General features: G+C 37.1%; 1 protein-coding gene across 4 annotated transcripts in view; it reads right to left on the bottom strand.

Annotated features, from left to right (window-relative positions):
- The window catches only part of astn1 (astrotactin 1), a 385,350-nt gene that overhangs the window by 135,545 nt on the left and 232,030 nt on the right, over window positions 1–17,775 (bottom strand). For all 4 annotated transcript variants that reach the window (XM_028473730.1, XM_028473731.1, XM_028473732.1 and 1 more), the window contains one exon: window positions 12,700–12,888. In XM_028473730.1, coding sequence (XP_028329531.1) covers window positions 12,700–12,888 — 189 coding nt within the window. The remainder of the gene's footprint in view (window positions 1–12,699; window positions 12,889–17,775) is intronic.

The following is a 17,775-nucleotide window of genomic DNA, read 5'->3' as shown; positions in this document are numbered from 1 at the left end:
TAGAATGTGATTTCAAACATAGCCTCTCAGTCCAACCTACTCAACACAGACTGCAGAGTCCACAGGTGCTAGTTCTTAAAGGAGGGGCGGAGCCAACAGTAATGCATGATGGTCCAATGACGTTGCAGATTCACGTTCTCAGCCAATAGCAAAATTCTATTGTAAAAGCCAGGTTTCAATCCATGGAGGGCAATCACTCTTACATTTGACTACAAAATAGAACGTGTCTATTTGTACGGTTGCTGTACGGACAACCCCCGGTGCTATTGGTACGGTTACCGAAGTACAAGTACGTATCGTCTTAGAGTTAGGATTAGGGTTAGGTTATAACCCAATATCGCAACAATTTTTAGGCTAAGGGTTAGGTTTCGGGTAAGGTTTAGTTTTAGTCCGGCCAATGACTGACCTATCACGTGACCTAAACTGGCCAAATAGAGGCGCTGCGTACGGATGGAATGTTGGTATATTGATACGGCTACCGTACGGATAGACACTGCCTACAAAATACGCTAAATTGAAATACTTTGATTAAAATGTTGAGAGTTGGACCAGGATCAATAAACAGCACTACTTAAAACCCAAATAAATTTGTATTCAGCAGAAAAAAGTGATTTTTTTGGGGTTTAGTTACTCTTTAACAAAGATTGTGGTGCTCATATTAATGTTCAACTGAATAAAGCCCTACAACCTATTTTACCCTGTAATGTATGAAAGGCTTTTAACTTCTTCAAAAGTGGATGTTTGTGTCTTTTTAAATTATAAAGATTTTATTATTATTTTTAAGTCGTAATACCTTACCAAGCTGCTACAAATTTCATTGTGTGACTTTGTACAATGACAATAAAAAGCTATCTATCTATCTATCTATCTATACACCATACAATGAAAAGACAGGATCAAATCAAATGTAAGAGCATATTTATACGGCTATGCTGATAATGTATATATTTATTTAACAAAAGCATCAGCACTCATCTGAATTCAAAGAAGACATCAATACCAACGAGGGCCACCAGCTTTTTCATCTTTTCTTTTCCATATTTTTCAACAAGGGGATTTTTTCTATTAGAATTACATGTGCAGAACGACCTTGACCTGCTAAAAGAGGAAATTAAATTCCTGTGGGTAGCAGTGGATGTTGCAGTGAGAAAAAAATGGAAATACTATGTAAGACATAATTAGGAAATACTTGAGAGCACAAATAAGGATGAAATACAAAACCCAAGGACGAGTGGTGAAGGAAAGCCAGTTGTGTTTCTTTCTTCTGATAAGTTATGCGTTAAACAAGGAAACCATCGTGTATTTATTATCATTTTTTTGTCTTAGCATTTTAAGGGAGTCTCGCGCTTTTAGGTACACCTTAATCAAATAGATATTTGTTTTTTTCAATTTCAAAGTCTAATGTGCCACAGTTGAAATTTATTGGTGTACGGAAGGACATTGGGGAAGAATTGAACAAAACAATCCTATAATGGTTCAGATTTCCCATGAAAAAGTTATATTTATTTATGTTGGAAAACAATGATCTATTGAACCTTGGGGTCGGGATGTCATGTGGGGTCACTTGGAGTTTAAAAGGGGTCGTCTAAATTGTCTAGTAATTGAAAACTGTATTCGATATTTTTACTTTGTCAAATATCAATCTAGTTATCAATAATAATAATAATAACAATAACAACAACAATAAAATGCAGTATTAAAATATCTGAGCTGCCACAACTTGTTACTAATACAGGCAACTCTGTATTTGTAATACAGTATGACAAACTTGATCCAAAACTAATTCTAGAAAAAATGTCTTTAGGGTTACCAGAAATTCATGATATGAAAATGGGGTCACAATCCAAAAAAGGTTGGGATTCGGGAACCAATGTATTAAATCAACTCTACATGATCGCATAAAATAGTGTTTAAACCACATAAAAGTGTTAAAGCTATTGTTGTGGCAGTTTTGAATGGAATGGTTAATTAGGATGTGGAACTCAGAGTAATCAGGCAGGGGACAGGATCTCCGGGACAGTGGATCCAGCTGAAAATGACCCGTGAGACTTGGGTAAAATAGGAAATAGAACAGACTACTACTGGATTGATTGAAAGTATGTGTGGGTGTTGATGTCTCTCTGGTGATTCTGTAATTCATATACCTGTATATATATTTCTGTTAAAAATAATAGATTTTTTTTTAACAAAAAAGATTGATATGTGATTACAGAATCTCTCCTGGTTTAGGTCCCACTGCCCTAAGCAGGCCAGATACCATCGTACACTGATAACATTTGCCAAGGTCTCTTCTCAGAGGCTCTGTCATTGTTATGCACTATCAGCAATATACAAAACCCTGAGAGGACGGAACAACTGCAGATTAAGTGGGACACACACACGGAAATGTCTAAATCCCAGACCAGTGTGCCTCAAAAACCCTTTGACCAAATAAACCTTGTGTCCACATCTGACCAGTAACCCTACAACTCCATCTCATTCCTTTCAAAACCACCACAACACTGATAATGGGTGAGTTAGATCTGTCGATTTTCAAACTTTATTTGTGTTTTTCTTCAATTTCGTTTAAATTTGCACTGTATGATGTCAAGATCTTGTGTATTATCTCAGCATTGCCCTGTTTATTGGGCATGTAATACAAAGAAAGCTGACCTTTCTAGTATCACGGCTCCCTTTTTTTACAGATAACTTTGCAGTGATGTGAAGGTCAGTTTGCAGTGATTGTCCTGACGAAACTTAATATTGACCCGGTCTGATGAAGGAATGGCTGACCATTCTGCTTCTTATCTTTGAATGCTAACAGAGCTTCAAAAACACGTCTAAAACCCTCACAAGTTGAATGAAACTTTATTTCCAATCCAGTAAATGTGCAGAATTTTTTCCTCGTATTTAGACACTAGCTCTACAGCTTGAATTAAACCCAAAAGGAAACAAATCTTTTAAGGTACGAAACAAAAAAGAAATCTATGTGCACTTAAAAAAAGCAGGCCCACATCTGTTCCACATCTGTCTATAATTGTCAAGTGAAGGAACAAGCAGGAGACATTTATCACCTTGCCTCTTCCTCAGTGTGCCACATAATTTTTCTTTCAACACCTCCACCCACACCTCCTTGAATCTTCGCCACTGCCTCCGTACCACAGCTGCTCCAAAGTATCTCCTCCTCTTCCTCCTTTTTCTTGTCATTCCTATTCTTGCACTTTATTTTTTTTTGTGTAATCTACTTATTTCACCTCATCCTTTCCACCGCTTGGACTTTTCTCTCTTTTTTGGGGGAAATTGAGGCTCTCCATCCATCACTGCTTTTCATTTTTCATTGGACAACTTCACAATGTTCTCACCTATTCTGAGCATCCCACTCACTTTTTTACCAATTTATCCAATGATTGGACCTGCCGTGTGATTTACTAGCCTTCCGCGACCTTGCCCGTGTCCTCGAATCTACTCTTGGTTGTGTCAGAAAAGACAGGAGAGTCCTGCAAATATCAATTTAAAGCCTCCATTTACCAAGGCCCAATAAAAAAATAAAAAAATAAAAAAAAAACACTGAGGTGTTCTAACGTATTGTTCCAATCCCTCCGGGCCCTGGACACTTCATATTCTGCACAATTCTCCTGAGAATCCAGAGGATTTCTCCTACACTACAAAAGCATTTATTAGGTTTTGTTAGATTGTAAAAAAATTCAAGGGAATGTTAGACTATGTTCAAAATGGCACACTCCGCACTATGCACTACTGACTCATTGAGTATATACTGTCTACTATATACTATAAGTATGGCTAGGAAGATAAGGATGATGACCATTCCCACTGAAGAATACTTCCAAGTTTACCAAGATGCATTTCCAACCTACAATGACAAAAACCTGAAGCACACTGAGGCTAAATATCTCTGTTGAAAATCCTTTGAAAGTTCTAAAAACATTTTAAGTGAGTAAGTAACCAAGTAGAATATCAGCATATGGACATATGATCCATGAAACTCACGAGAACACATTTCATGCCGACATTTCAGAGATTTTTGGAGACCATTGTGCTACTGACTAAACATCCGGTTAACTTCAAAACAAGAGCCCTATTTACAAAAGCGTTAAAAAACTAACAGAAGACAAGAAGAGATTCTTTTGTTTTGAAAAGGTTTTGAAAAGTGTGACTTTAACTTGAAGCTGGTCCCAGGACCATTTTAAGTTCCGCTCGCAATGCATCATGGGGCGGTTGAGTATGCCCACAGTGCATACTTATAAAATGTTCCAATATAGCAGGGATGGGCAACTCTATTACAGCGGGGGCCACAAAAATGTGATTGTGTTAACGCTCTGATTGGTCTTTATTCTAAATGCTGACAAAATATTGACCATGTGACCCTCGGATCAGATACAAAGGGGAAAAAGAGTTTTCTCATCTTTTTTTGTCTTTGGTTTTGTTGTTTTGTCAGTTTATAATCATTTTGTGTGTTTTTGGAGTCATCATGTATGTTTTTGTTATTTTTTGTGCTCTTGTAATTATTCATACTTTCCTGTCATTTTCTGCATTTTCGTTGTGGATTTCTGTATTTTCCTGTCATTTTCTGTTATTTTGTTGATGGTTTGTGTGTCTTTGGAGCTGTTCTGTAATGTGTTGTTGTTTTTGTGTGTTTTTGTAGTCTTTCTGTTTGTTAAAGTGGTTATTGTGTCTGTCTATTGACATTTTGTGTAATTTTTTTAATGTATTTTTTGCATTTTGCTGTCGATTTGTGTGTTTTGGAAGTAATTTGTGTATTATATTGGGCAATAAATTCCAACTTCTTGAAATACAACTTTTGTGGATTTGTTTTACGAGCCACCAGTTGCCTATGTCAGCGATATACAGTAGTATATATCCAGGTATTTCTCGGGTACTCAATCTTTCCGTACCATCTAATGTGAATGCACTATATACCATACTCATTTTGACGTTAGACTTAGTATGAGTAGCACGTTGGTACACCATTTAGAACACAGACTCAGAGTCCTGTGCAGCACCTTCGACTAAATAATTTTTGCAACGTCTGTAACCAGTTAAACATAACAATTCGTTCTCTATGGCTTTAATGTTCTAAGTCCTTTTTGTTGCTTTATTCGATGACATGTTAAATTATTAGCGAAATACAGCCTTGGTGGAAAAGTAACGGGCTCCAGCCAAGCTTTAGAGACCTAAAACTTAGAGCTGAACACATAGAATATTTATGCTAGGCTTTGTAGCCTCGGGCTAAAGACTCGCTGAATGACATTTCATGAGAAAACATTTCAAACTTTCTTACAGTTGTTTTTGTCCTCTACATAAAACTAGAACCTGCAATAACAAAAAAACACAGTGAGACACTTAACTTACAAAATGTAAACTGTTCCCTTATGGATCTGTTTGATGATCTAAGTGCAAGCTACGCAAATATACTGTGAGCGGTCTCGTGTTTTCAGTGGAGAGTGAAAAAGAAGTCAGACAGTTGAAAGATTCCTCCTTAATTAAAGATTGGGGGTTAAATCTTAGAAAATGGACACAGAAAGGAAAAAAAACCATCAAAGTGAGTAAATATTAAACATCAAAGGGAATGTCAATGTATCTACCTCAAAGAGAGAACTATTACACATTAACTATTTGTGACAGAATAAGGACAATAAGCTCAAAACTTTAATTAAGTAATAATGACAGTATTTGCTCCGTCAGCTTTTTACCAGTGTAGGAGGTCATGTCTATGACAGATACCACGGCACACTTTTTGACCACATGGTCAGGAAGAGTTTCCCCCTTTTTCCCTCTCAAACAGAGACAAAGGAGCTGAGTACAGGAATTTACGACTGTTTGTTCTTCCCACCATGCTGTGAAACACACGACACACGAATCTGTTCCCTTTGTGTTCTGCTTTTCTCCAAGAATTAACAATGAAACATCCTAGAAGCAGACACAATGTTTGATAAATGTTTGAAATGTATTTTTCTATACTGCCACTAACTCTCTTTATTCACAGGAAATCAAGGACATCCTTAGAATAAAATTCACATAATTGTTTTTACAGTTAAAGTGTTCCTAAGGAATATCTCTCATTAACTTTGCATAAAGTATATCATGTTTGGTGCCAGAATAACCGTGAAAATATGATCTCTGCTTTCATCTCGTTTTGAAAGTTATGACCTAACTAGTTTCTGAGTTATATTCATATTTCTTGTTCCAGAAGGTTTCTCATTCATTCATTTCTTATCACACATACATGATAGCTACAACCCACAAAACATCCAAAGCAATTTAATTGGCTCCTGAAAACACGTCGACCAATAGAATCGCTTACGGCCAAACACACACGCACACGCACACACACACACGCACACACCGCCTGTAACAGTTAATGAACTATGGCAGTTACTCCACCAACATGACTGATACAGCAAACACAGCCTGCGTGTGCCATCATTTATCTGTGAGGCATGTGTTTGTTTGGTGATGGTTGAGCATGAGTGAAAGTGAAAATTATTATTTTTGTGGGCGTGTTGTATAATGTTGTGGGCTATGTTCGAAATCACCAACGGACTGTACACTACACACTCAATGGCAACGGTTATGTGATGTTTTCTAATTTGGAATTAGTTTTTTCAAATTAAGTCATTTGGAATAAAGTGTTCTGCTTCGTCTTTACATAGAAATAGTAATTCCCAAACTGAGGTTTACATGGAAAACCGGTTTATTCGGCTTTAGTTAATTCCGCTTTAGGTCTGGGGGTTGGGAAGGCTCTGATTGGACAGTGGGTGAACATGATGTATCACGTCAATCGGGAAAAACACACAACAAACCTTTTTACTGTCGGCTGTATCACAGACGACCACACATGAGGACTGTTCCGTTTACCAAGGTCTGTGTGTGTTTAATAAGTCTGTGTGTGCCCTTGTGAAAGTCTGTATGTTTATGCCTCTGTCCATCCACTCTTTTCATTATATCCATGTCTTTTAAGGCTCTTATTAAATAGCATAGGCTGGAGTCTGGGCCGCCGCAAGTCGTGCAAGAGCAAAACGATTCGAATAAACTTAAAGTGGCTTTGACCAAGTGAAGTGTTTACAAGAAAGAGGAATTATCTAATTTAAATTAGCATTAGGAATTATGTGTTTACAAGGTCAGGTTAAAGAGGAATTCACTTTTATTCTGCTTTAAAGAGGAATTAAAGCTCCCATGTGAACGTGGCTAATGAGTGCATACTGTCTACTACATACTATTAGTATGATTAGTATAGTGACCGTTCCGGAAGTATACTTCCAAGTTTCCCATTTCAAACCTACAACGACAAAAACCTGAAGCCCACTGAGGCTAAATATCTCTGTTGATTCGCCACCTTTGAAAGTTATGAAAACATATCAAGAGAGAAAGTGACCAGGAAGAATATCATCATGTGGTCATTTGATCCATAAAACTCACGGAAACACATTCCATGCCGACATGTTGGAGATTCTCGGATACCCGCCATTGTGCTACTGACAAAATGTCTGGTTAACTTCAAAACAAGAGCCCTATTTATAAAAGGTTTAAAAAGACAATTTTACAATATGTTAAGTATGAGAAGTGCACCCACCGTGCATAGTTAGGAAATGTTCCAATATAGTATACATTTGGGTTATTCTCCCATAGTCTCTTTGCATACCATCTATTGTGAACGCACTACATACATACATCATTTTGATGTCAGACTTAGTATGAGTAATACGTTAGTATGGCATTTTGAACACAGCCTTGTCTCAAACTCGAGAGCATTCGTACTCGGTCTTGTCTCAGACTCAGACTGGCCAGACTCTGGATTTTCTATCAAGACAAGTCGAGACCAGCACTGATCCGCTATTCTTCAACTTCATCAATGTGATGATAAGGAGAAGCAGTTGGAACTGTTCCTGATTAATTAAGGTTATAATTTGACTTCAAACATTTAGCATTAGCTCAGTGATTGTTCTGCCACCTTGGAAAACTTTTCCAGTACCTTATGAGTTGGACACCTGCAAAAACTCAGACATCAGTCCATCTTATTTCTACTCAGAAATACCTCTCAACACTTGTTTCTTATTTTCAGATATCTAAAATAATTCTGGACTTATCAATGGCTTTTAAATGCATACAATGATGTATTTTTCACAAGAATTTAGTTGGACAAATTTAGATCTAAAGCTGATCTCCGGAGTTTCTGAGAAACACCTCGATGCCCCGCCCTATACCGCTCCACTTTCTCTACCTACCAATCTACCAGAAACCACGCCTCTACTTTTCTGCATGCGCAGCGTGGAACATAACAAGGTTGCATCGGGCCGCACTGATATAAGTCTATGGTCTTTTGACAATGGACATTTCTGAAGTAAGAGCCAAAATCATATTCACCTGTTTGCTGTTGTTTCCATGCACAGTTCCGCATTCACTTTGATTAATAGAGTCCGCAACAGGAAGTCAAAGCCTATTGGCTGGGCGATCACGGCGCTCGTTTCCGTTTGTATAGGGGTCTATAGGACAAAGGCGGAACTTATATACATTGATGTATATGAATGACCACCGGCAGTTGACCATAGTAAAAGCGGTATTAGGTATTTTTTCGCATTTCAAAAGAATCATACATAAACATAGACTTCTCAGAAACTCCGAATATCAGCTTTAAGATTGTTGCATGTTGTGCTTTTATAAGAGTTGCAGACACCTTGTTTTTGTCTGTCAAATGTGTTTAAAAGAAAACCAAATTAAAGAGAGAATGCTCTGTAGCTGTTTATCCTTGTCATTATTTTTAAAACTTAGTTTTCGGCTGAAACACCTTCCTGACCAAAAAAAGCTGTCCGAAACAGGATGTTGTGATGAATCATGCTCGTCTAGAAACATGCGAACTTGATGGCGGACTCACGGAGGGGCTGTATTTCAATACATCTGAGCACTCAAGTGTTTTCTGAGCAGAGTTGACGGAGCATCTAAGTGTGATTTATGTTTCTGTGTCACTTAGACACTGTAGTTACACGTATCGCTCCGTCAACACGGCAGCCTGATGCATGGCTGAACATCAGCAGCATAAATCTGCTTTCAGAGTCCATCAGCGCACGTTTCACAGAGATCCTGTGATCTGCATCACGACTGTACTTGGTCCACATTATAGAGATCATTACTTGGATGGGATTAAAACAGAGCGGATAAGAAAGAAATGATACATGCCACATTGAATGCAGATAATGGAGACGTCGTGCAGTCCAAGAAAAGAGAGAGGCTGCTTATAATCAAGAACATGAATGTACTTTGTGTTTTTGTGTTTCAGCAGCTGTTTAATGTATGAGTGGGGTCAAGTTAAACATTTTATTATTTTATCTTATATTGTGCATTGTTGGAATGTCACTGGTAAATACTGTATATACTTACATATATTCCTAATTGATTTATTATTTGAAGCATTCATATTGATTTATTCACTTGCAAAGTTTTAATTGCAGTGAGGTTAGTACACATCTATACCCATAAATGCAATGGTACTAATAATTTGCAAAGTAATTCAGCGTTTCGGTTTTAGGCAAACATCTTATCTTCAAATATCTAAAACTAAAACTAATCAGTGTGTTCTGAATACATACAAGGATTCAATTTTTGCCAGAATTTAGTTAAACAAAATTGTAGAGATTTAAGATTTTTGCGTGTTGTGCTTTCTAAGAGTTGAAGACAAACTAAAATTAAAGAGATAATGTTCTCTAACTGTTCAACCTTGTCATAGTTTCTTAAAATGGATTTTTATGGTCTTGGTTTTTCACTTGGTCTCGACTCCCAAAAGTCTTGGTCGTGTCTTGGTTTCAGGCATGCCTGGGTCATGGTTAGTGGATATTGTGGTCTAGTACAACACTAGTATAAATATACTCACATTCTCTGTACATGTGATCTCGACAGGACATTTTTTAACAAGTGGCATAAGCTGTGACCCAGACCAGTAATGGTCTGGCTTCATGCTGCATATGTAACAAGGCTGCAGCAGTTGGCCACATTATGTATTTGGAGCAAAGGGTGAGGACATGGATCATCAAACTCTCCTGTGAGCTCATTACTCCCTCCAAAAGGCCAAGACGTTTCCAAGAAGCTGAGAAGAGATTAAGAAAGATGACTCTGATTTCAGGTTTTTTGCCAATGGAATCAATTTCCTCTCCTGCAAACGGATGGTCTTTTTGCGAGGCGGAAACTGTTACCGCTTAGATTGAATCATTTCCGATCTCTGCAGAGCAATGGAATCACTGTGCTCCCATTTGACAGGAAAAATTGATTTTAGATAGATTTTGCAGCCAGCTCAGACAATTATCTCTCCAGCCCAACATGGATCAGGTGCGTCTGTTGCTCTGAAGTTGTGTTGAATTACTGTGCAACTGGGATTTCACATATTTGCGTGTTCGGATCAAATATTGCACCAAGACTGTTCAACATGACCTGTTATTTGCATAGTATTTGTCAGCAACTTTTTGAGGTGATAGTTGTGTAGCTGAAGTAGGCAGTTGCAGCAGGTAGTGTAAAATGAAACGCTATCTTTCTGAAAGGATGAATAAAACAACACAACTGCTCATAAATAACGGAGACAATGCAGGGATGTCTTGAAAAAGTAAGCGACAGGATTACAAGTGAATTGGAACAAACAAAGAAAACAACTGTGGACAGTTTGAGGCCATTGGAATGAAACACATCTGGGCTATTACTTATCCCTCACACAGAAAAAAAAAAAGAAACACATCTAACAAAAGATGGATGAGGAACATGGAATGCAGCCCTAGCCTTACTGCTACTAAAACCAAAAGCAAAGATTGCTTCTTTGAGTACCCAACTGTAAAGTGCAGCACTTCAACCACAACAAAAGAGCTGGAAAACGCCTCAACAATTCAGTGCACCGATATGAGTCAGTGATATAAAACATAGACTTGACATTGTGGAACATTGTGGGATGGTGACTACATAATTAATTTACAGAGCATGACACGCATATATAATGTAAACAAAAGGATTATGGTATGTAGTCAGCCCAAAGTATTTCATTAAAGGGCCCACGTTATGCTAAATCTACTTTTCTGTGCTTTAAACATGATAAAGTGCTATTAGGGCTTCATACACATGCCCACAGTGTTTTTTCATTGATTCCCTCAATCGTTAGTTAGAGGGTGATTTGCTCCTTTCTTACTGCAGGGTGAGCCCAAACACCTCGCTCCAATTTGATGACGCGTTCCCACTTTGATGACAAATTTGACGCGGCACTGAGCTGGAGAAGCCGCGCCTCCAGGAAGCTCTCTGCCGTGATTGACATGTAAACAAACACGCCCACGAGGGTGAGCATTTCAGCGTCCTTCACACAGTGCTATGTATGTATTTTCTACAGTCTATGTATGTACCGGTGACCGCCCCGCCCCCACGCTCCGTCTCGTGTTTATAAAGCAGCATGAGCTCGGCTACTGAGTGGGTGGGCCTACGTCACCATGCGTGGAGGAGGAAGTCACACGCCCACTCATGAATATGCAAAAGATTGTGTAAAGTTGCTCAGAAAGTGACTTTTCAGAGGCTAAAACTGGAAAACAGGCAAGTTTGGTTAAAATAAACCTCAAATCCTATGTTTTAGTAATTGCAATCGCTAAGACACTAAGCTTTAATTAAATAAGGCTGTAATTAGAAAATAACCTATATGAATCACTTTGTAAACAGATGAATTTGTATGAATGTAGATTTGATGGTAGGATATTGAATGATGTTCTTCTGTTTTAGTTGTTGTTTAATAGGTGAAATATTTCACTTATTTCTTATTATTATTCTTATTCTTCCCCAGGAAGAATAGTGTTCACCAGGGTGAAGACTAATAGGGATCCTATTTCAATAAACAATAAAATATAAACCAGCTACACTATTGTTTTTATTGCGTAGACCAGTGGTTCACAAACTTCTCATAGTCCTGTACCCCTTCAGACATTTAACCTTAGCCATATACCCCCTACTACTGCACACTTCAAAACCATAATAATGTAATGTCATATACACAAGGTACCCCTACAGTGAAATTTGCCTCTGAATTCTTCCAATTCTGTTGAGGAGTTATGTATCATAAAAAAAAATAATAATCAAATAAAATAAAAGATCTTATTCAGAATTGTCTCTCGATTTATTTAATTATATTAGCCTTTGTTTTTTGGTAAAAAGAATCTACCAAACATTTGTTAATTTAACATATAGCAGTAATACAACATATTTATCACCCTGAAACTGTGAAATACAACTTGCTACAACTTCAATGAGAATGGTGAGTTTTAGAGGATGAACAGAATTCTGCAATGTTCTTCACGCAAAGTCTGTATTTCTTCACATTTTGTAGAAACTGAAAATCAAAGTCATCAAAGGCATCAAAGTATTGACAGCATGTTTGGCTAGCGCGAAGCAATGTCGGTTGTTTCTTTCTCACCACTAGAGAGTGGTATTACAGAGAAAAATTTATAATTTGTGGCAATGCATGGAGGCTCGTGACTAGGGGTCTATTTATATTCTAGTTTCCAATGTGGTCATGCTGTTTTTAATTTGTATCCACTTATGTACGCAAGACAATTTGCGTACCCCACTTTGAGAACCTTGGAATTAAAGTAATAAACCTTAAATGCACTTTATACTCTTCCTGTAAACTAGATCATGACTGAGTGACATTCGCCCCACAATTCTAGAGCGTCTTTCCACACAGACGGTTCCTACCTTTACTGATGTCCTGGTACTCCAACCAGAGCTGTCTTTGGACCTGTTTGTTAGGGTACCAGATGGTGCAGGATTCCTGAAAGCCATACATGGCCTCCTGCACATAGTGGTTCCCAAACTCCCTGAGGATGGAGACAAAGTCACTCCGCTGAGTCGCCCCGTCCAGAGAATGGATGGCTGAGCTAAATGCTGAGTGGACAAAAAAAAGAACACGTAGTGGGTATGTGAGAATGTTTTAGTTTGTTCATTTTCAACTGTCAGAGGTTGAAAGTTCGTAGATCTTTCCAATACTGAAAAACTATATTGTACATAAAAAAACTGAATAAATATAAATCCATCTATGCATCCTTTTTCTTCTTATGCTATGAGTTTTTTCTTAGCATGTACCATGGTCCTTATTATTTTCACAAGAAAAATGGTTTATTAAAAACATTACCTTTTATGAACAAAGAAAGCTTATATATAAATATATGTATACACACACATACAATCACGTATATGTAATAAAATGGGCTATGTTCTATATACATTTGGAATCTACTTTTGAAATGACCTTCCTAGAGAAATCTACCAAACCCTGAGCCACGCACGTATCTGCAAATGTAAAGTTAACCAAAAAAAACATTTTTTATTCATTGTTTTTTTTAAAAAAAATTATCATTACCATATAAAAACATACAGTTGTTGGGTGATTTTATCAAAATATAGAAAACCTTAAAAAATAAGCTAAACAATGCAAACAAATCCACTACTTCAAGAATAGGATAAAAGTTTAATACAAAAATGATGTTTGTTCTCAGTAAGATTGTAAGAAAAAAAAAATCTGCAATATTTCACTGTGCAATTACTGAATCAATCAAAAAAATGTCCAAATCAACGTTTTTCAATCATATTTTTTAAGGAAATAAAAACACCCAGTCATTAGGTGTCAGTGAACACATCAGATGTTGTTAAACTAACTCACTCCTCAATGCATTTCAGCTTGGAAGTTGATTGCACTTTATTTTCATAAAACATACTGGACACTTTTATAGATGTATGAGGTTACATTTTTTTTTTCAAGAATTCAGGAATTTAACAGAATGTTAAAGTTAAACTTTTTTGAAAAAAATAATTTGACAGTTTGATAATCATACCACTTGCTTGATATTTGTATTTTTATTACAGTTAGTTATAGGGATGTAACGATTAATCGCAAGGCAGTTAAAAATCGATTAATAGGTATCACGGTTGATATCGATTTTCTGAAAATTGAATCGCAGTACTTTTTTTAACCAGCTATCCACAAGTGTAGGCGGTGGGCGGAGTCTGCTAATACTTTCTTTCTGGCCGCCTTCTACTCTTAAATATGTTAATAAATAGGGATGTAACGATTCACTCAACTCCCGATACAATTCGATTCACGATACTGGGTTCACGATATGATTCTCTCAAGATTTATTTTACAAAATGGGACTGTAGACAAATTATTTTTTTTGGGAAAAAAACTAGAAAATTCTATACTATTTTCCTTTTATTTTTCATTGTCAAAAGAATTCCTTGATAAACTATTCAAAACAATGCAATTTAACTAAAAATAAATCTTGAATTAAATAAATAAAGGAATAATACAAATGAAAATGAAGCCTATTAATTTAAATTCTGGTTCTATAATAAACAATGCAAAACTGCATAATAGTTCTTTTTCTTTTAAAAGTGAGACTGAAAATGTATTTTGTGCCTTTACAATTGGACTTTAACCGTGGTTGCACTGATTTACGTCATATTTGTTTGGACCAGCAGAGGGCGTTGGTAACACAGTGGTCGGTTGGCATGCAGATATCTTGCAGTGAAGAAGAGAAGCTATGCTAGCAGACAGAGCTAATAGAAAAGCGTGACTTTTACAGATATTCAAGTAATATTACAGATATTCTTTCGGTGCTAAAGGGGTAATGAATCATTTATTAACATATTTAAGAGTAGAAGGCGGCCAGTAAGAAAGTATTAGCAGACTCCGCCCGCCGCCTACACTTGTGGATAAAATTAATTAGATTGGTTCTCATTATAACTCACAAACTTTTCCTAAATGTCCTAAATCTAAGAACTTAGATGTAAACATAAAAAAAATATTATCACATCAGAATATAAAATGACTAACTATCTTAAATGGTTTCTAAGAAAAGCTGTCCACTTTGAAGATACCTCGAACAGATTAAAAGAAAATGGCACAGGGGCAATAACTCCGGAAAAAAACATTTGCGCACTTCTCATTTTCAAACTCCAAGGTATTGATACCCTGAAGCCACACACCGAATTTGATTACTGTGTCTTAAACGGTCTCTGAAAAAAGCTGTCCCCTTTGAAGATACCTCGAACAGAGTAAAAAAACAAAAAAGGGCATTAACTCTGGAAAACATAATTGCGCCCTTCTCATTTTTGAACTCCATCAAGATATTGCTACACTGAAGCCACACACCAAATTTGGTTATCCTATCTCAAACCGTTTCTGAAAAAAGCTGTCCCCTTTGAAGATACCTCGAACAGAGTAAAAAAACAAAAAAGGGCATTAACTCTGGAAAACATAACTGCGCACTTTTCATTTTCGAACTCCATCAAGGTATTGATACCCTGAAGCCACACACCAAATTTGGTTATTGTATCTTAAACGGTTTCTGAGAAAAGCTGTCCCCTTTAACACGGACGGATGCACGGACGGACAGACGGAGCTCAAACCTATATCCCCCTTCACACTTTGTGGTGGGGGATAATAAAGAAATCAATTGCATTTCACACCATTTTGCACATGTAAAGGAGAATCTTATAATTATTGATCTTGCAATATATCGTTGCATTCCATGTGTCTTTGCGACTTTCTTCCTTTTCTGTTCAGCAGATCTCTCACTTAAATAAAGCTGCATTTGTTTGCTAATACTGCAGAGTGTTACGGTACAGGAGTTTCCTGGATCACTTTGATGAGTAATAGTAGACATGCTGTCGCCACCCTCTATTTCATTTAGACTCTCACTCGCTCTCGTGCAAACCGCTCATCTTTTCCTCGAGCTCCAAACTTTTTCCGCAGCAAAGAGCCACACAGTACATCACACTGAAACAACGGCTTGACTATTACGTGTAGAACGACACATGAACATACCAATGCAAGAGCTGGTTCAACAATGTTTAAAACTTCACTGGTGCATTTTTTTCTTCATTGTAACACGCTGAAATAGTTTAAACTTAATTCCAAGTATGAGCAGAATCCAGGAATAGGGTGCATGATTTTATATGGTGTGTGTTTATACATCGATTGCAATGTAGCAAAATGACCATTGTTCTCCCTGGGATGTTCTCTCAGCAAATATGGGAAAGCTAAAGTGTGATGGCAGTTTATCATAATGATTTCAACAAGAAGCAGTATTAAGGTCTCAGCACTCACGCTCTGCTTGCTCTTACTTCTCCTCCAAAATTGAATTACAAGGCTGAGAAAGTGAGAGACAGAAAGTGCAGAGTGGATGAGCGATGGTGTGTGTGTGTTTGTGTGTGTGTGTGTGGAGGGAGGGTGATATCAGATGTAAAAATCAGTGGCATTGCCCACTCCAGTAGTGGTTGAAATATGATGAGCTAAAGTAGGAAATGGAAGTGAAAAAAGACGCAGGCTGTTGAGTCGTTCCGGAGTGAGGAGGGAAATAGAAAGTGTTTTCTTAGCAGTAGCGTCAGCCACTATTAAACCATCAGCGCACAGTTGGAAATACATTAAAAGTGTCATGACTGTGCAAAGAGGTCGATACACTTATCAGAAGGCAAACCTATTTTTTGTGGGTTTTATGAATAATGCATGCACTTACAACTCAAAGATATTTCAATTTTTAATGGCGCCGTTTTCATCATAACACAAAGAGCGTAAAGAGTTAAGGGTTAAAGAGAAGAGAAGTTAAACTCAAGGCCTGAGGGCCAAATGCAACAGTTTGAGCACATGTCAAACTTAAGGCCCAGGGGCCAAATCCGGCCCTTTACAGCATCCAATTTGGCCCACAGGAGAAAGTAAACATGAATTATTGTGTAAATCACCAAATACTCCAGTTGTAGATGACAAATTCAGCAATTTAATGAAACTCCACTATATTTTAAGGGGCTTGCATGTTCCACAAGTCATGCAATTTCTCACAAACCAGTGGCACAAAATTCCTCTAAAGTACACAAAGATTGGCAACAAAATCAAAATGTTTTGAATTGAATAGAACTGATATTGAAAACTAGAGCACAATGATGTTAAATTTCTTCTTTTGTCCCCCTCACCTATAATCTGTGGCCCATTCGACATCAAACTGGTCCATATTTGGCCTCTGAACTAAAATTAGTTTAACACCCCTGCTTTAGAGCATCCATTTTGGCCCACAGGAGAAAGTAAAAATGTCAAAGAAAACATGAATTATTGTGTAAATTACCAAATAATGCAGTTGAAAATGGACAAATTCAGCAATTTAATAGAACTCGACAATATTTTTAGGGCCTTGCATTTTTCTTTTGTTTAAATCACATGAATGCAGTCATTTTTTTATTTCAAATTGTGGAAAGAACTCAATATTTCCACAAATCTTGCAATTTTTCACAAACAATTCCACAAAATTCCTCTAAATTACACGAAAAATGGTAACAAATCAATAACTTTAAGTAAATTGAACTGATATTAAATACTAAAGCACAATGTTAAAATCCCCCCCCCCCCCCCCCCCACCCACACACACCTATAACCTGTGGCCCACTTGAGATCCAACTGGTCCATATTTGGACCCTGATACTAAAGTGAGTTTAACACCTTTTGAGTGAAGATATACACTTTTTTTCCTCTTGCCCTTCATGGAATTATACGTTTGGAAAAGAGAGCCTTTTTACAAAGTGTTGAGTATAATCCTTATTGTGTCAGTAGCTGACAGAAGCCATCAGGGAGAGCATTGCTTGACTAAATACCTATCCACAGATATCTTATGCTGCGAAAGATACCCTGGCAGGCGCTGTCAGGAAGCCTTGGGCTGGGGCTTTGTACGTTTTATATATATATATATATATATATATATATATATATATATATATATATATATA

This window comes from Gouania willdenowi, chromosome 17 (assembly GCF_900634775.1).
Source record: "Gouania willdenowi chromosome 17, fGouWil2.1, whole genome shotgun sequence".
NCBI classification, from domain to species: domain Eukaryota; kingdom Metazoa; phylum Chordata; class Actinopteri; order Blenniiformes; family Gobiesocidae; genus Gouania; species Gouania willdenowi.
Note: the sequence above shows the minus strand (reverse complement) of the source record. Positions and strands in the feature narration are given on the sequence as shown.